The sequence below is a fragment of the Erinaceus europaeus genome, chromosome 20, assembly GCF_950295315.1.
Source record: "Erinaceus europaeus chromosome 20, mEriEur2.1, whole genome shotgun sequence".
Lineage (NCBI taxonomy): Eukaryota > Metazoa > Chordata > Mammalia > Eulipotyphla > Erinaceidae > Erinaceus > Erinaceus europaeus.
Genome location: NC_080181.1, coordinates 45,528,747 through 45,549,062, shown reverse-complemented (window position 1 = coordinate 45,549,062; position 20,316 = coordinate 45,528,747). Strand labels below are relative to the sequence as shown.

Sequence of the window (20,316 nt, the reverse complement as noted above, 5' to 3'; positions counted from 1 at the left end):
ATTTTATTTCCACCAGGGTTATTGCTGGGGCTTGGTGCTGGCAGTACAAGTTCATCACTTCTATTGGCCATTTCTTTCCTCCCTTCCTTTCATCCTTTTTTTTTTTCTTTCTTTCTTTTTTTCCACCCAGAGTACTGCTCAGCTCTGATTTATGGTGGTGCAGCGGACTGAACCAGGAACTTAAGAGCCTCAGGCATGAGTCTCTTTGCATAACCTTTATACTATCTATCCCCACCCCTCTTTTTTTCTTAAACTGGACAAAGAAATATTGAGAAGGGAGGGAGAGAGAAAGAGATCCCTGCAGGCCTCCTTCACCACTCATAAAGCTTCTCCCCTGCAGGTGGGGAGCAGAGGCTTGAACCTGGGTCCTTGCACATGGTAATGTGTGTGCTCAACCAGGTGCGCCGCCTCCCGGCCCTACATCTTACAGTTAGGAGATGGCAGGCTGACGTCTGCATCCCGACCATCTCCCCCCTCCCCCCATTGCCAGGGCAACTCACGATCTTGCGCTCATAGAAGGCCCCACTGCTATAGGTGGTGGCCAGCGTGGACGCGCACTCCTCCAGGTACCAGGGCTTGTAGCCGTTCTCGGTGGTGCTGCTCACGGAGATGGTGTAGATGCTGTTGGTGTAGCCGTCGCACGAGCAGTAGTCGCCCTCACGCCCGCCGTTCCCCGAGGCCCACACGAAGATGGAGCCCAGGCCCTGGCGGCCCTGGGGGTGGGTGGTGAACAGAGAGACGGAGGGGACAGGATTAACCTGGCATCCCGTTTCAGGGCACCTCTGGAGGGACTCAGAAGGCTGCCCCAGACCAGGTCGTCACAGCTGTGGTTCTTTGGGCTCTGTTTAGGTCATTATTAATTAATTAATTGATTGATTTTTTTTTTTTTACCAGAGCACTGCTCAGCTCTGGTTGATGGTGGTGTAGGGTATTGAACCTGGGACTATGGAACCTCAGGTATGAGAGACTTTTCTCATAACCATTATACATCTACCCTCTGCTCTAAAGTTTTATTTATTTATTTTTACAATTTTTAATATTTATTTATTTCCCCTTTTGTTGTCCTTGTTGTTTTTTTTTTAGCTGTTGTGGTAGTTATTATTGCTGTTGTTATTAGTGTCATCATTGTTGAATAGGACAGAGAGAAATGGAGAGAGGTGGGGAAGACAGAGACGGGGAGAGAAAGACATCTGCAGACCTGTTTCACCGCTGCTTGTGAAGCAACTAACTCCCCTGCAGGTGGGGAGCCAGGGGCTTGAACCTGGGTCCTCGAATCTGGGTCCTTGTGCATGGTGATATGTGTGTTTAATCAGATGTGCCACACTCCCAGCCCTGTAATTATTATTTTAAAAATTATTTATTTATTAATTATTTATTTATTTTGGGTAGAGGTAGTGAATAAGTGCTTGGAAGTGGTGAAATTAGGTACGTGCAAGGTCTTGGCTTATACAACAACAAACAAACAAACAAAGTCCTTTACTGGGACTGAGCGATAATTCTCGATGCCTGGTCCAAGTCTCTGGTACTACATGGGAACGCCAGGGGCAGCAAAGGTTGGGGATGGGGGAGAGGAAGCTCTAGGGACAGTGGAGCCGTGCTGTGGTGTTCCTTCTCACACACTTATCTATCTACCTACGTATCTATCTCCTACTCCTCTCGAAGGTGTGAAAATATTGGTGTGGTCTTGAGAGGGTGCTCAGTGTGAGATCATGCAGGCAGGAAGCCCAGTGTTCTATCTCGGACATCACATTTGAAAAAATAAAGACCCCAGGTCTGCAAAATAGCTCCGTTGGCCAGTTCTCTGGTTTGCCATGTGCACAATCCAGGTTGAAGCCTGGCTGCCACTGCATTGAAGGGAACTTTGGTGCCATGGTCCCTTTCAATCCTCTGCTGCCTTTCTGCCTCTCCGTCTCTACATAAAAAAATAAGTCAGTGTAAAAATACCCCCCTCTGAGAAGGCAGCAAACACCAGCAGTTGGGCAAGGCTAGTGTTTTCAGTGATGTTGACATTCAGTGTCCTTTCTGGGGACCAGCTCTCTGGGGACACGGCTGCTTCAGGACAGGCGTGGAGCACCTTTCTCTGCGCAGTGACAGCTGTGCTGCATCAGTCACTGGATCAGCCAGAATTTACGGGACAAGACTGCTGGTGACAAGCAGGGCACCAAGGAGGACGAACAGATGGGGACGTGGCACGGCTCGAGACTCACTCATTTCCGGGAGAATTCACAGTGACAGCGCTCGACAGCTGCAATTTAAGGTTCCCCTGATGGCATATTTTACTCTGGAGTGACTAGCACAGCCCATGAAAGGATCCTGGTATTTCTAGAGACAGTGATGGGAATGACAGGGTGCCACATGGTCCCCTCTGCCATGCCCTCACTCTCCTGACAGCCCCCGGGGGGGAGGACGCCCCTGGAAATTTGGGGGAGAAGAGAATGCCCATCTCAGCAGTGCTGGCTTTCCAATGTGGCATAGGTCCCTCTGTGAACCTCAAGTGACATCAAGAGTGGAAAGAAAGGATGCAGGTGCACCTGGTCGAGTGCACACATTATTATGGACAAGGACCATGGTTCAAGCCCCCGCCTCCCACCTGCAGGGAGGAAGCTTTCTGAGTAGTGTTGCAGTGCCGCAGGTGTCTCTCTCTCTCTCTCTCTGCCCCTTTCAATTTCTCTCTGTCTCTGTGAAAAAGAGGAAGGGAGGGAGAAAATGGCAGGTAGGAGCAGTGGATTCATCATGCAGGCACTGAGCCCCAGTGATAGTCCTAGTGGCAATAAAAAAAAAATAATACAACAGAATAAAACTAAAGAAGAACCACAGGGAGTCGGGCGGTAGCGCAGCGGGTTAATCACATGCGGCGCAAATTACAAGGACCGGCATAAGGATCCCGGTTTGAGCCCCCGGCTCCCCACCTGCAGGGGAGTCGCTTCACAGGCGGTGAAGTGGGTCTACAGGTGTCTGTCTTTCTCTCCCCCTCTGTGTCTTCCCCTCCTCTCTCCATTTCTCTCTGTCCTATCCAACAACAATGACATCAATAACTACAACAATAAAACAACAAGGGCAACAAAAGGGAATAGATAAATATTTTTTAAAAAGAAACTAAAAAAAAAAACAATTGATTGATCAATCAACTAACCACCTATCCAGTCAAGCTGCAAACTGGCTGACGTCAGTAGGCTACTTCTAGGGCAGGTAAGGATTGTTGCCCTTGATGTTTTTCTTTTTTTTTAATATTTATTTATTTTCCCTTTTGTTGCCCTTGTCTTATTGTTGTAGTTATTATTGTTGTTGTTATTGATGTTGTTAGATAGGACAGAGAGAAATGGAGAGAGGAGGGGAAGACAGAGAGGGGGAGAGAAAGAGAGACACCTGCAGACCTGCTTCACCGCCTGTGAAGCGACTCCCCTGCAGGTAGGGAGCCAGATATGACACAGTGGTGCTCTGGTCTCTCCCTCATATAACACACCAGGACTGGGGAGACAGCCAAGTGGCAGAGCAGCAGACTTGCAAGCCTGAGGTTCCAGGGGTCCCAGGTTCAATCCCTGGCACCACCAAGTACCAGTGCTGAGTGGTGCTCTGGTATCTCTCTCTCTCTCTCTCCCTCCATTCCCCCCCTCATGAAAATAGCTTTCTCCCTCTTTTATAATTTTTAAATTATCTTTATTTATTTATTGGATAGAGGCAGCCAGAAATCTCACCCAGAAATCTGCCTGTTAACCTAAAGTAAAGGTAACTCCCTGCCTTCCTTGTGGCCTCAGGTCTCATTCTTTGGTGACCTTTGAGGTATACTAAGGAGTTTTTTATATTAATTTTATTGATTTCATTTTGTCGCCCTTGTTGTTCTATTGTAGTTATTTTTGTTGTCATTGTTGTTGGATAGGACAGAGAGAAATGGAGAGAGGAGGGGAAGACAGAGAGCAGGAGAGAAAGATAGACACCTGCAGACTTGCTTCACCGCCTGTGAAGTGACTCCCCTGCAGGTGGGTAGCCCGGGATGGAACCAGGATCCTAACACCCATCAATAAAAAAAAAAAAAGAAAGAAAAAAAAAAAGAAATCTCACCCAGAAGGGTGAGATAGAGAGGGAGTCAGAGAGACACCTGAAACACTGCTTCACCAAGCTTTCATCCTGCAGGTGGGGATGGAGAGCTTGAACCTGGGTCCTGGTGCATTGTAACATGTGCACTCAATCAGGTGCACTACCACCTGGCTCCCCCCACCCTGCCATTTTTTTTTAAGTCAAGCAGAAACCAAACAAATAGGAGAATCCACCAGATAGGGTACATGACTTGGAAGGAAGGCTGAGACTTTTTGATTTATTGACTTTTGGGCTGTTGAGTCTACAGGATTCCACCACTTCCCTTTTTAATTTCAGATAGAAAGAGGTACAGAGAGAGAGAGAGAGAGAGAGAGAGAGAGAGACGTACACAAAAAGAGAAGGAGAGACACCACAACATGGCACCATCATGCATAAATAAAGCTACTCCTGTGTGGTGCCAGGGACTTGAACCCTGGTCCTTGTGCTCGGTAAATTGTGTGCTCTACCCGGCAAACTCTCTCCATCCCTGATTTATTAGCTATTTATGAAAGACAATTTACTCACTGCATACAGATACAAAAATATAAGACTTTTGAAACTGTTTAAAAAATAGGGAAATAGCAGATTGGCTCATGTCTGAGGCCCTAGGTTCAAATCCCCAGCACCACCATTAGCCAGAGCTGAGCAGTGCTCTGGTTACAGAACACATTTAAATTAAAAATAATAAAGTAGAGCTGGGCAGGTCTGCAGGTGTCTCTCTGTTCTCTCCTCCTTTTCTCTTGATTTCTCTGTCTCTATCCAATAAATAAAATATTAAAACACCATGAGTTTTGTTAAAAAATAATAAAATGGGCTTGACCCTACTCTCCTGCCCTGGCAGCCCACTCTTCCATTCTCCCCCAAAAAGGAGGTACTGGTACTGCCCTAAGGCTGCAAGGACTTCCGGCCTGGCCCCTGCCAGCACGGTCAGGCCAACTGTGACGCCCTGGCTGGGCCTAGTGGGGCCACCCGGATGCTGACCACAGCTTAGCTTTCTGCTCCAAGAAGCTGTCCTCGGCCAGAAATCAACTTGCCACCCGGCCTGTGAGAGCTGGGGCCCGGCCAGGGTTGCTGCCCTCCCCAACCTCCATCCAGCCACAGGAGTTGCAGTTCCAGAATGAATGGTCAGAGCGACCAGTGGGGAGGTCCTGTGGAGGGAGCTCGCCAGCACCCCCCCACCTCTGCTCAGAGGATCTGTCCCCTTCCCCCTCCATAACAGATTGTCAGAAAAGTCATGACATATTTTTCTGTTTTCTATGCAAAAATATGTCCTGACTTTTCTGATAACCCAATATATATGGTCATATATATTAAATATTTACATTAATATACCATTAAATATTTTATTTAATAAGAGATACAGAGAGAGAGGGTAAGAGAGAGAGAGACCAGAGACCTGCTCAGCTCTGGGCATAGGATGGTTCTGGGGATTGAACCTGGAACCTCAGAGCCTCAGGCATGAAAGTCTTTTCTTTCTTCCTTTCTTTCTTCCTTCCTTCCTTCCTTTCCTCCCTTCCTTCCTTTCTTCCTTCCTTCTTTCTTTCTTTTTTGCCTCCAGGGTTATTGCTGGGGCTCGGTGCCTATACTAGGAGTGCATTGCTCCTGGTGGCCATCTTTTTTCCATTTTGTTGTTGGATTGGACAGAGAGAGGAGGGGAAAACAGCAAGGGGGTAAAGAAAGACAGACACCTGCAAACCTGCTTTACTATTTGTGAAGCACCCCGCCCCCCGCAGGTGGGGAGCCGGGGATCGAACCAGGATACTTGCGCCAGTCCTTGCACTTCACACTATGTCACTATGTGTGCTTAACCTGCTGTGCTACTGCCTGGCCCATCATTATTATACTACTCCCTCATTACATACTACTCCCTCAGCTAAGTGCTGCCTTTCTTTTTCCTTTTCCTTTTTTTTTAACCAGAACACTGCTCAACTCTGGCTTACATTGGTGTGGGACACTGAACCTGAAACTTTGAAGCCTAATCCACAAATGTGCTTTTACATAACCATCTCCCTTCCCACCCCCCAGGGGTAGAAAATGCTTTTTTTGGGGGGGGGGGCACTGGCAGGGTAGCAGGGACTAGGTGCCTGTACAACTCTGCCTCTCCTGGGAATCATTTCTTTTCCCTTTTATCCTTTTCTTGACAGGGGGTGAGAGACAGAGATAAAGTTGAAGAGAGGACAGACAGAAGGAGAGATACCTGCAGCACTGTCCCACCACTCGTGAAGCTTTTCCCCTGCAGGTGGGGACCGGGAGCTTGAACCCAGGTCCTTGTGTACGGTAATACATGTACTCTATTGGGTGCACCACCGCTCGACCTCTTATGATTTTTTAGACAGAGGGTGAGAGACACAGATCGAGACAGCACCACTCAAGAAGTTGCCCCATGCATGGTGCTCCCCCTGTGGTGCTGGGGCCTGGAACCCAGGCCCATGCACGGCACAGCGTGTGCTCTTTGGGCTGGGCTGTCTCCCACCTCTTCCGGGAGGGTGTCCCGGGCTCCTGTCCATGTCCAAGGCGGCCTCACGCACCTTCTTGATGCCATACTCGAAGGCCTGCTTGGCCAGCCGCCCAGGCCCGTCCACTGTCTTGCCGTCGTCGTCCGGCCCCCAGCTGGCGCTGTAGATGTCGATGTAGTTGGGTCGGATGCCCAGGGACTTAGCCTCCACCACGTCGGTCACATCGCCATCCAGCATGCGGATGCCTGCAGGTGCAGAGGGGGTGTGGCTACCGAGAGCCCCGCCTCCAGCCACAGGGCTTCTGGGAAAGCTTTCTCCCCACCTGTACTGGCTGGGGTGTGAGAGTGAAGGTGACACCTGAGGGTCACAGAGAGCTGACCAGGTTCCGTGCAGGTCTGTCTGCATGAATGCAAAGGAGGCCCAGAGTGCTGGGAGTGGGTATGCTTGAGACCCCAGTTTCACCAATAAATAAGTGAAATAAAAGGCCTCAGGGGGTCAGGTGGTGGTGCACCCAGTTGAGCACACATGTTATCATGTCCAAGAACTCAGGTTCAAGCCCCCGGTCCTCACAGGCAGGAGCTTCACACAAGGTGAAGCAGGTCTGTAGGTCTCTCTCTTTCTCTCTGTCAGTCTCTACCTCTCTTCTTAATTTCTCTTTGTCCTATCAAAGGGAAGGATTTTTTTTTTTAAACCAGGGCACTGTTTAGCTCTGGCTTATGGTGGTGCAGGGGACTGAACCTGGGATTTTGGAGCATCAGGCATGAGAGTCTCTTTGTATAACCATTATGCTACCTACCCCCCGCTCATAGGACACACTGTAAAGTATCTTTATTGTATGGTGCCAACAATGACAAGAAAGCCATACACCTGTTTTACCCAGGACATGTCCCCAGTTTGACCCTACGGGCTCCCAACTGTATTGGAGGAAGCCCTGATACTGTGGTGTCTTTCTCTGTCCACTGGGCCCCCTTCTCTCTCTGAAAAATTCAGCCAGGAGTAATGAAGCCCTGGAGATCAACAAACAACAAAAACAAAACAAAAAAACAAAAGAAAGGAAGTTGGGCAGTAGTGCAGCGGGTTAAGCGCAGGCGGTACAAAGCTCAAGGACTGGCTTAAGGATCCTGGTTCAAGCCCCCGGCTCCTCACCTGCAGGGGAGTCACTTCACAAGTGGTGAAGCAGGTCTGCAGGTGTCTATCTTCCTCTCCTCCTCTCTGTCTTCCCCATCTCTCTCCATTTCTCTCTGTCCTATCTAACAAGGATAACATCAATAACAACAATAACTACAACAATAATAAAAAAAACAATAAGGGCAACAAAAGGGAAAATAAACAAATAAGTAAATATCAAAAAAAGAAAACAAAAAAGCTATGTCGCTATTTCACAGATACAGGTCTCCCCTTCCATCCTCCCCCCACCCCCAATCTGACAGCCATGCCTTCTTCTTTTTTTTTTTTCCCTCCAGGGTTATTGCTGGGGCTCAGTGCCTGCACCATGAATCCACCGCTCCTGGAGGCCATTTTTCCCCCCTTTTGTTGCCCTTGTTGTTGTAGCCTCGTTGTGGTTATTATTATTGCCATTGTTGATGTCAGCCATGCCTTCTTACGAAGCTTTTCATCAGTCAAAACGGCATAATAGTTGGATAGCAAGGATCATTTGTCCACATGGAAAAATGACTCAGTCCTTCTTGACCACCCCCCAAACCACACCAATCACACATAGAATCTAGATAACCCTATGACGTACAAAAGGCAGTAGGATCTGCTAAGTGCACAGTCTGTATAAAATAGCACCAGGGGTCAGAGAGACAGCAGAACGGCTGTGCGAAAACTCTTTCATGCCTGCAGCTCAGAGGCCCCAAGTTCAACTCTTGGTACCTCCTTAAGCTGAATAGTGCTCTGGTTAAAAAAAAGGGGGTGGGCTTCAGGGGAGGGCCTGAGGACCCCACTGATAAAGCTCAGCCTGTGGCTGCCTCTAGAACAGCAGCTGCAAAACCAACACAGACATCTGCCTTCTGTCTTAACAGCGAGAATCCTCTGTGGATTACATTCAGAGTGGCTGAGAAAGTTGTGGACTATATGCACAACAGAGTACTACTCAGCTGTTAAGAATGATGACGTCACCTTCTTCACTTCATCTTGGATGGAGCTGGAAGGATTCTTGAAGATAAGCCAGAAAGAGAAGGATGAATATGGGATGAGCTCACTCATGGGCAGAACTTAAGAAAGAAGAAAGAAGAACAGAAAGGGGAAACACAAAATAAAACTTGGACTGGTTTGGTGTACTGCAGCAGAGCAAAGAACTCCGGGGAAAGCAGGCAGAGAGGAGGGCGTGGGGGGACTTTTAGGTCCTGGTGCACGATGATGGGTCTATTTTGGAGGTGAGAGTGCTTTGCAAACACCTATCTCAGTGAGATGAGAAACTGTACCCACGTGCCAACAACTGTACTGTAAGCCATTAACCTTCAAAAAAAAAAAAAAGGGAGTCGGGAGGTAGCACAGTGGGTTAAGCACACGTGGCAGAAAGCGCAAGGACCAGCGTAAGCATCCCAATTTGAGCCCCCAGCTCCCCACCTGCAGGGGAGTCGCTTCACAGGAGGTGAAGCAGGTCTGCAGGCGTCTGTCTTTCTCTCCCCCTCTCTTGTCTTCTCCTCCTCTCTCCATTTCTCTCTGTCCTATCTAATAACGACAACATCAATAACTATTAACTACAACAATAAAATAAGGGCAACAAAAGGGAATAAACAAATAAATATTTAAAAAAGAGGCAATGAACACAGGTCTTGTGTAAAAGTGAAGAGATGGAAGAATCTGAACGATTGTAAAGCAGAAATACTGAGGGGGGGGGTGTTTGAAACTGTTTCTCTGGTACCTCATTCCCTTCAGGGTCTGTAGAAAGTGTTTATGGGCAGAGGGTGGTGGGGTGGCCACAGCTTTCTCTAGAGCACCTCCAAAGAAGAAGGGATAATGGGGCCAGGCGGTGGCACACCTGGTTGAGTGCACACATTACAGTGTGCAAGGACCCAGGTTCAAGCCCCTGGTCCCCACCTGCAGAAGGAAAGCTTTGCAAGTGGTGAAGCAGGGCTGCAGGTGTCTCTCTGACTCTCTATCTCCACTCCCCTCTCAATCTCTCTCTGTCTCTACCCAACAATAAATAAATAATATTTAAAAATTTAAAAAATAAAAGAAGGAATAAGCAGACCACAGCATCTCCTGATCAGGGGTGCCCCTCCCTGATCCCTGTTGGCCTGTATGTGACCACATGGTCTGCACATAGCAGACTTGGACCCCCCCAGCCCCCCCAAGACAGACATCTTCTGGAGGGCCAGTTTCTGTGCCCCATGTGACTGGGAATGCTGGTCCCCTAGCCATAATGGTCAGCAGCATGCCCTGCCTGGGACTGGTGGCTGCTCCAAGTCTCAGCCATCCTGCCCCACTCAAGCACTGGGGGGTTGGGGGTATCTCAGCACCATAGCTCCCTCAGGCCCCTCTCAGCCCCTCCCAACCAGGCCCAGCTCTGGCAAGTCTCTCATCAAAACGGATCTTAAATCCTTGAGCTGTTTCAGACGTAATGGAGGGGAAGCGCTGTGATTATTAAAGTAACACTGGCTCTCCTGTGGAGTCCGGGAACTAAGGCATGGCTTGTGATAATATTTTGGTTATTTTCTTCTAGGCTTTGCCTTTGCCTGAAGCATGTGCTTTCTTTCCGAGCTCCCCCATGAACTCTCCAAATCCTGCCCTGGGCTGTGGAAGACGCTTCTGAGGCCTGATTGTTCACTGTTGTAGCCCCCACTGTAGACAGCATTCTTTCTCTGGGGGTCCCTCTGCAGGCTCTCCACCCTGAGACTGGGGGGAGGGGTGTCTCCTGCTTCCTTTAGACTGGACTGGGGTGATCTGTTCTATATCCCAGAATCAGTCTCCACATAGAATAAGCACTAAACAAGCAAACTCAAGGACCTGGGTTCAAGACCCGACACCAGGGGAAGCTCCATGGACAGTGGAACAGTGCCCTGGTTCTTCTCCTCCTCTTTCTCCATCTGTATAAAATTAAAAGGGGAAACCAAAATCATCTGCCAGGAGCAGTGGAATCACACGCCCATGAGGCTCCAGAGCGCAAAAGAAAAATAAAAACGGAACAGTGACTTCCCCCCTTGAGGTTTAAAGGACTGCCATGTCAAGTAGAAAACCACAGGGCAGAGGCTGTGAGGATACACCGGGTGCTATGGGGCAGAAAATAAGGTCAGTCCAGAGTGATAAAATCCTGGCGACAAGCAGGAAGAAAGGAAGGAAGGAAGGAACGAACGAGAGACAGAGAGAGACAGAGAGACAGAGAGGAACGAAGGAAGGAAGGAAAGAAGGAAGGGAGGGAGAAAGGAAGGGTGGAAGGAAGGAAGAAGGGAAGGAAGGAAGGAGGGAAGGAGGGAGGGAAGGAAAGAATGAAAAGAGGGAGAAACAGTTAACCCCAACACAACCCATTATCTCTCCTGCTTCTCCATCTATTAATACAATTTTTTTTTTAATATGGAGGCTAAGACAGAGATACCTAGAGAGAAGGGCGAGGCAGTGGTAAGTGCACAAGGACCCGGCTTCCCCACCTGCAGGGGGAAAACTTCACAAGCGGTGAAGCAAGTCTGCAGGTGTCTCTGTCTCCCTCCCTCTACAGCTTCTTCCCTCTTGATTTTTCTCTGCTTCTACCATATGTGTTTGTATGTATATACACATGAAGACACACACACACACACACACACACACACACACACACACACACACACACAGATAGGGTGGGTGGGAGAGAGAGCAGGAAATACACCACAACACTGAAATTTTCCCCAGAGCAGTCAGGGTGGGGTTGGAACCGGGATCATGTGTATGCAAAGCAGACACCCTCCCAAGTGAGCTATCTTGCCAGCCCTTTAAACTCCTTTCTTGACTACTTGTGATGGCCTAAACATTTGCATCCCACTCCTCCCCCACCCCAAACTCACATGTTAAAGCCCTAACCCCCAATGTGATGGCATTTGGAGGTAAACCCTTGAGGAGGTGGTTAGGTCTAGATGGAGTCGTGAGGATGGGGCCCCCATAAGGGGATCAGTGACCTTCAGAGCCAGCAGAGAACTTGCGTCTGTCTCCATTCAGAAAGCAGAGGTGGGAGCCACAATGTGGAAGTGGGCCCCTCCCTCCCAGGGAATGGCAGGGGCTGGCACCTTGATTTTGAACTCCCAGTCTCCAGAGCTGTGAGCAAGAAATGTCTGTGGCTGAGACCCCCCCCCTGCTCAGGATGTTTCATTATGAATCTCAAGTGGACTTGGAGGACAGGCCCTGTGCTGTCTGACTTGCAACAGCTCTGGGGAGTCAGACTTGCAACAGCTCTGGGGAGTCACCACTGTCCAGTCACTGAGACGCACCTCACAGCAAGGGGACAGAGCCACCTCCTCACTTCTCCCAGAGTGAGGCCACCCCAGTGTATGTGGCGATTTGGGGTGATGCGGTGAAGATAAGAGTAGCTGAGGCCAGGCAGAGAGGAGAGTGGGGATGGAAGTTCAGCTCTGTGCCACTTAAGCCAGTGCCTCAAATTCCAAGAAGCCCTCTTTCACACACCATTGGGGTAGCAGAGAGGGTGAGCTACAAGTTGAGGCCCTGGCCTGTGGTTCTGCCCAAGAAACCACTGTTATATGCATCTTCCTTTGAGCTCTTGACATTCAACAGTGGACTGTCCGAGGTCAGGAGAGCCCAATGATCACACCAGCAGCCACATCTGCTTCTGACGCTTTAGTGGTGAAACTTAACCTGCCATCTCAGGGCTGCTCCATGCAAGTTAAAGGTGCCAGAAATGCTTATTTTTGAACAAAGATGCTCATGGGCATCCAAAATATGTTTAAAAAAAAAGGGGGGGGGGAGGTGTCCCAGAAAAATAGCTCACTTGGGTAGTGCGCTGCTTTGCCATGTGCATGACCTAGGTTCAAGCTGGCCACTCCTGGTGAAAGGAAGCTTCAGTGCTGTGGCATCTATCTCTCTCAAATAAATTAAAGTGAAATAAAATCAGGGGCCAGGCAGTGGCATACCTGGTTAAGTGCATACACCACGCATCACAGTGCACAAGGATACAGGTTCAAGCCCCTGCTCCCTACCTGCAGGGGAAAAGCGTCATGAGTGGTGAAGCAGTGCTGCAAGTGTCTGTCTCTCTCACTCTCTTTCTCCCCCTCCCCTCTCAATTTCTCTATGTCTCTATCCAATAATAGAAAAAATAATTAATTGTTTTTTTAATAAAATACAATCAAGGAAAATGTGGTGCAGTGGGTAAAGCATTGGACTCTCAAGTATGAGGTCCCAAATTCCATCCCCAGCATCACATTGCCAGAGTGATGCTCTGGTAATCTCTTTCTTTTTCTCTTCTTTCATCTTTCTCATTAATAAATAACTAAAATCTTAAAAAAAAAAAAAAAAAAAAGGGGGGGGGGAGGGACTGAGCTGTGTGTATGTTACCATGCGCAAGGATCCAGGTTCAAACCTTGAGTCCTTACCTGCAGGGGGCAAACTTCATAAATGGTGAAACGGTGCTGCAGATGTCTAGCTGTTTCTCTCTCTCCTTCTCTAGCCCCCTTCCCTCTCAATTTCTCTCTATCCTATCAAATTAATAAAGTTAAAAAAAAAAGAGCCATGGGGCCAGATTGCTGTCCTAACACCTCTCTCCACGCCCACCATCTTGGAGCAGAGTGGGCTCCATTGAAGTCTTCACAAAGCATCTCACTCCCCACAGTGGCAAGTTGCCAACAGCGACACAAATATTTTCAGTTGAGACCTGCTCTTCCAATATGAGTTGTCAGTGAGGCCCTGGGGATGCCAAATGGCACGAAAGCAGGAAAAAATGAAGGCCCAGTTTACCAGAAACTGCCAGGCACAGAAATAACTTGGGCAGCTCATTCGGTGGCAAAGCCATGCCTGGCTGTGAGGGTGCCCTCTCCAGCTGCCTGGTGCCGGTGCCAGAGCCCCTCCACCCTGAGGACCCAGCTGTGGGCACAAGGCGCAGGGGTGAGGGTTTTCCAGAAGGAAGACTGTGCTATGCAGGACCTGATGGATTTGTGGGTAAAACACCACAGTGTTGGGGCCCAAAGGATAGCTCAGCGGGGTAGGGCATGAGCCCTGCTGTGTGTGGTCCAGGTTGGAGTCCTGGCATCAGATGGGAGGTGACATGATGTCTTTCCATCTCTCTCTCTCTCTCGAAACAGCAGCCTGGGAGTAGTGAAATGGAACAGGTGAAAGGCCCCAGTGAAGAAGGGAAGGAAGGAAGAAAGAAAGGAAGGAAGGGAGGAGAGAAAGAGCTAGAAGATGACACACCAGGTTGGAGGGCATATGTTACCAAGCACAGCAACCCAGGTTCAAGCTCCTAGTCTCCACCTGCAGTGGGGAAGTTTCATAAGCAATGAAACAATGCCACAGATCTCTCTCTCTTTCTCCCTCTTCCTCACCCTCTCTTCTTCCCCTCTCATACCACATTTAATAAATAAATATTGAGTTGTTGGGAAAGTCATGATGTATTTTTTCTTTTTTTTTTTTTTTTTGCCTCCAGGGTTATCACTGGTGCCAGCATTACAAATCCACTGCTCCTGGTGGCCATTATTTTTTCCATTTTATAGGACAGAATAGAGAGAAATTGAGAGGGACAGGGAGATAGAGAGGGAGAGGGAAAGACAGACACCTGCACACCTGGTTCATCACTTGTAGGGGCTGGGGGGGGGGGCCTTGAACCCGGATCCTTGTGCTTAGTACTGTGTGTTTAACCAGTTGTGTTACAGCGTGGCACCCATGATGTATTTTTTATTTTTAAATTTATTTATTTATTTATTTATTTATTTATTTTTACCAGAACAGTGTTTAGCTCTAGTTCATGGTGGTGCAGAGGATTGAACCCGGGACGTTGGAGCCTCAGGAATGAGACAGTCTCTTTGTATATCCATTATACTATCTAACCCTGCCTTGATGTTTTTTGTTTTTTTTTCTATACAAAAATGTGTCATGACTTTTCTGAAAACTCAATAATCAAGATTAAAAAAGAGAGAGAAAGAAAGAAAGAGAGAGAGAAAGGAAGTAAGAAAGAAAGAAAGAAAGAAAGAAAGGAAGAAAGAGAAAAGGAAAAGAAAGTTAAACTCACAGTACTGTTAAGTTTTACCCCTGCCCACCCCCTCCCCAGTGGACAGTTCGGGTCCCTCAGAGAATCCACATGGAACAAGTCCCCCAGGCTTGCCTACCTGGAAGCAGTGTAGCGGACTCCTGAATAAGGCCGGGGCTCAGGGTGCTGATCTCCACACACCATGAAAACTTAACGTCTTACTCTTGATTCCCCAGCACATAACTGTTACCAACCTACTGTTGGCCTAGAGCCTAGCAGATGGTGTAAACAATCAAGTCACACACATCACGTGTGAGATATATGATGCCAACTCTTCTTACAACAACACAAGCCAGAGAAAAGGCAGTGCCATCCCCAAAGTCACAAGGAAGGGAAAACACACCGGCAGGCCTTGTCAAAACTGTTAAGTTTATGTCGTCTGTTGCCGAGACGGATCACTTGTCAATGCTGACATTAATCATGTTCTACATCAAGCAAAACACGGCAGAGGTCATACCCATTACTAGCTCCAGGCAGCAGAAATGAAAGCTACTGTGGAAAAGGAATCTGTACTTATTTTTAACAAAGCTATTCATACATTGATAATCCCCCCCCACATACTCCAAATTTCTAATACATTACTGAACAACAACAAAATTTTTCCCCCTGACCTGGGAGGTGGTACAGTGGTTTGAGCGGTGGATTTAAAATTTGAGCATGAGGTTCTGAGTTTAATCCCCAGCATTGAATGTGCCAGAGTAATGCTCTGGTGTTTTTATTTTCTCTCTCTCTCTCTTTCTTTCTTTCTTCGTGCTTTTTTTCTCTTGCTCTCTTCCCTCCTCATGTTAATAAGTATATATTTTAATATTTCTTTATTGATATTTAGTTGACAGGACAGAGAGAAATTGAGAGAGAAGGACAAGAGATACCTGCAGCACTGCTTCACTGGCTCGTGAAGCTTCCTCCTGAAGGAGGAGACCGGGGTAATGTCTCCCTATGAGGTGACCCACACAGTTCAAACTCATATAACTCAGTGATCAGCTGTAATGCCAGACTATGAAATTGCCAGAAACCAAGAATATATATATATATATATATATATATATATATATATATATATATATATACGTTTCTTTAACTGTGTAGGAGAGTCTGAAATGAATGACTTTACAGTCTCTTGGTAAAATTAAAAACAACACTCCCCTCCCCCGCCCCCTCCTTTTCCCTTTCTCTAGTTTTGAGTGAAAGCTCTCAGAGCGACAGGCTTGTGTGAGGCCAGGTTAAGTCACGGGTGAGCAGCTCACCCTGGAAAACTGCATTTCCCCATGAAAACCTTCTGGGCAAGTTCAATGTCAAAGATGACGGGAAGGACAGAGTGCGGTTGAGTCTGACGAGAGAGGAACGAGGCTAAAGAGGTCGATGGCGGGGACTAGTGGCTTCCTGAGATGAAGCTGAGACATGAGAGACATGAGGGGTGGCAGCAAGAGGACATGTTGGGAAGGAGCCTCCCGAGAGCCAAGGAAGAGAGAGGAGCCTCAGAAGAAGCCACACTTGCCCAGATCTTGACCCTGAACTTCTTGAAAGTTAAAGTTCTTTAACCCTGGCTGTGGCACACCGGGTTAAGCACATGTTACCATGCTAAAGGACCCGGGTTCAAACCCCTGCCCTCACCTGCAAGGGGTGGACACTTCACAAGTGAAGAAGCAGGTTTGCAGGTGTCTCTTTTTTCCTGCCATCTCTATCTCTCTGTCCTAGCAAATAAAAATAGAAAAGGAAAAATAGTCGTTGGGAGCAGTGGATTCGTGTGCTGACACCAAGCCCCAGCAACAACCCTGAGACCATAATTATAATATTAATAATAGTCATAACAATAATAATAAACCTTAAGAATAAATAAATAAATAAATAAATAAGACAATGGACATTGGACTCTTAAGCATAAGACTCTCTGTTCAATCTCCAGCATCGTGTGTGCCAGAATCATCTTTGTTCTCATTTTCCTTCTCTTTCATTAATAAACTAATAAGAGAAATCTTAAAAAAAAAAAAAAAAAGGCAATGAGGCCAGGAAATACTGTAGCTCACCTGGCAGACTATACACTTTACACTTACCCAGGTGTAAGGACCTGGGTTCAAGACAGCTACCAGACAGAAATGCCATGGAAAGGGGAAGCTTCATGAACGGTGGAGCTGTGCTGTAGTGTCTTTCCTACTCTCTGTCCCTCACCTTCTATACCTATAAAGAAGAAGAATCCAGAGAAGCTGTGGAATTGAATAGGTATGAAGCCCCCGTGACAGCGAATGAACGAACACACACACACACACACACACACACACACACACACACACTCAGACATACCTGCCACATACAAGGACATGAGTTCAAGCCCATGGTCACCATATAGGCACACATGCATTGGGGAAGCTTCATAATTGGTGGCGAGGTGCTGTGGTATCTCTCCCCCTCTCTATCTCTCATCTTTCATATAAAACAAACAAAAAGGCTGCAGAGGGCAGAGGAGTCACACAGGCACCAAGCCCCAGGATAACCCAGGTGGCAAAAAAATAAAATAAGAAGTCAGTCAGGAGCTGGGGCAGTCAGCATGGCATGTGTGTGTGTGTGTGTGTGTGTGTGTGTGTGTGTGTGTGTGTGTGTGTGTGTGTGTGTGTGTGTTTGAGGAAGACATGCTGGGTCCACTTGTGTTTATCGAAAAGGAATGTGTTTTGCCTGCAGCAAATGAGCGGCAGTGCACGGCAGTGAGCAGAATTCGATGGCAGTTTCCTGAGCGTGACAGATGGGTTTCCCCAACACATTCTGCACATGGATCCAGAGTTTCTTTCAGCAAGTCTGCAGAGAACTGGCTTGGCGGTGGGGGACTGCTCTCTTTCTCCCTCCTGGGAAACTGAATGCATTCTGTTCTCCGAACAGCCCCGTCCAAGGCCCTTGAGGCTTCAAGGATTGTCTAGAAATGTCATCAACCTTAATGATTTCTTCTTTTTCTAAAAAAATATTTATTTATTCCCTTTTGTTGCTCTTGTTATTTTTTATTGTTGTAGTTATTGATGTCGTTGTTGTTGGATAGGACAGAGAGAAATGGAGAGAGGAGGGGAAGACAGAGAAGGGGAGAGAAAGATAAGACACCTGCAGACCTGCTTCACCACCTGTAAAGTGCATCCCTGCAGGTGGGGAGCCAGGGGGCTGAAACTGGGATCCTTACACCAGTCCTTGTGCTTTGTGCCACCTGCGCTTAACCCGCTGCACTACCACCCAACTCCCCCTTTAATGACTTCTGTCACCCTCATCACCTGAGACGTGACTGGGTTCTCAGATCTTAGGAAGCGTCCACCACAACACCTGCTGTGGTCTGCTTGGGGACCACCAGTGTCACATCTCCCGAAGGAACTTGTCCCTCTCCTCGCACAAGGCAAGACAGGTGTGCTCCTAGGTGAGCTATCTCTTGCCCCTCTGGAGCCCCATCTTCCCTGTGCAAAGTAAACTCGCTCTCAGCCACCTCCTTGATGGGGTCCTCACACATGAAGCTATTATCACTTTGGCCAGATCACCCCCAGGACCTGGCACCAAACAGCTGGGGACAGAAGCAGGCTCTAGCACCCCAAAAATCAATCAAACAAGCCAACCCCAAGTCTAAATCCCTGCCTGGGATACTTCTTGCAGAAACCACAATCCTGCTGGTCCCTCGCTGACCGACCTACCTCACCCAGTGCTACCTCATGCGGTGGCTCTAAGGCATGGAGTGCCCCCACCTCCTGGGGACAGTGGCAAACTCTGCATGGTGACCACACTTTGCTGTCCCATTACTGTTCATTTAATTTGGCTGAGACAGAGAGAAACTGAAAGGGTAAGAAGGAGATAGAGAGGAAGACAGGGCGGGGGTAGATAGCATAGTGGCTATGCAAAGAGACTCATGACTGAGGCTCCAAAGTCCCAGGTTCAATCTCCTGTACCACCATTAAAAAGGGGGTGGGGGGCGGGCGGTAGCGCAGTGGGCTAAGTGCAAGGACCAGCATAGGGATCCCAGTTCACAGGTGGTGAAGCAGGTCTGCAGGTGTCTAGCTTTCTCTCCCCCTCTCTGTCTTCCCCTCCTCTCTCCATTTCTCTCTGTCTTATCCAATAACAATGAAACCACCAGTAATAATAGCTACAACAACAATAAAACAACAAGGGCAACAAAAGGGAAAATAAATAGTAATAATAATAAACCATTTAAAAAAGAGAGAGAGGTAGGAAAAGAGACACCTGCAGCACTGCTTCACTGCTCCTGAAGTCACACACACACACACACACACACACACACACACACACACACACACACTCTGGGACTGGGGAATTGAACCTGGGTCTATGTGCGTGTTAACGTGTGCTCCGCTGGGTACATTACCACCCAGCCCCCCTCTGACCTGTTAGTGAAGACTATACCTTAAGACAGCTCACAACAGCTCTGTGGACTTCCAAAAAAGTGACAATACTGGAACAGCCTTATCAATCATCAAGCCATCTAAAATCTAGGTTCAGTGTTTCACGTCTCCTCACCAGAGAGCAGGAGTGGACTGCAGGCAAACCTAGCACTTTGGTGAGAATGGGCTGTGTGGGTCACTGGCAGTGCCTTTCTGAGCTGATGGGGTAGCCAGACGTCTCCTCTTTGTCTGGGAAAGCAAGGTGCCCTGGGCTAGTCTCTGCAGGGGACAAGACGATGGCCAAAGTGACAGGGAGGTGGCTTGGGGTAGGATGCATGGAAGGCATATGTAAGGTTCTGGGTTCGATCCCCAGCACCCCATGAGAGCAGCAAAGACAGGAAGAGAAGAGCTCTATGGATGGTGGGGTGGTGGTCTCTCTGTATGTTCTCTCTCACTTATAAAGTAGTGACTATAAATTTAGCATGGGAGGTGGCTTTGTGGGAGGGTGTCAGCTTGAGACCCTGAGCATCAGTTCTGGCACCACATTAAACAGAGAAGAGAGAGAAAGCAGATGGTGTGGGATCTGGGAATTGGTGAAGCAGACAGGGTATTGAATTCTCAAGCATCAGGTCCTGAGTTTGAGACCCTGCATTGCATGTGGTTGATCATACCAGTTTGAAAATAATATGTTGGGAGTCAGGTGGTAGCGCCGCAGGTTAAGCGCAGGTAGCGCAAAGCCCAAGAACCAGTATAAGGATCCCAGTTCAAGCCCCGGCTCCCCACCTGCAGGGGAGTCGCTTCACAGGTGGTGAAGCAGGTCTGCAGGTGTCTTTCTATCTCCTCCTCTCTGTCTTCCCCTTCTCTCTCCATTTCTCTCTGTCCTATCCAACAACGACGACATCAATAACAACAACAATAATAACTACAACAATAAAACAAGGGCAACAAAAGGGAATAAGTAAATAATCTTAAAAAAAAAAAAAAAAGAAAATGTCAGCACTCCCAATAACAAAAGCCGGTCCGAGAGCTTGTCTCTTAGTCTTGAATGTGTTTTCCTCAGCCTGTCTCTCTGTCTGACACCCCCAGGAGCAAAGCTATTCCTCATTCAGTGAGGAGAAGCTGTGTAGGTCAAGGCATCAAAAGCCACTCTCCTAACCATCTCTGGGGACAGCTGGGGTGAAAGAGTGATGGTTGATTCCGTTTCTGTCCATTTCCTCTATTTCTGGCTCCTGTTTTGCTTAGGGGCACTCAGACCCAACAGGGAGGG

The 20,316-nt window shown here is 48.0% G+C and overlaps 1 protein-coding gene across 2 annotated transcripts in view; it reads right to left on the bottom strand.

The window, feature by feature from the left end:
• PCSK6 (proprotein convertase subtilisin/kexin type 6) overlaps positions 1–20,316 on the bottom strand; it is a 160,062-nt gene that overhangs the window by 57,674 nt on the left and 82,072 nt on the right. For both annotated transcript variants that reach the window (XM_060179302.1, XM_060179303.1), the window contains exons 7-8: positions 6,603–6,775; positions 501–713 (exon numbers count right to left, since the gene is read on the bottom strand). In XM_060179302.1, coding sequence (XP_060035285.1) covers positions 501–713; positions 6,603–6,775 — 386 coding nt within the window. The remainder of the gene's footprint in view (positions 1–500; positions 714–6,602; positions 6,776–20,316) is intronic.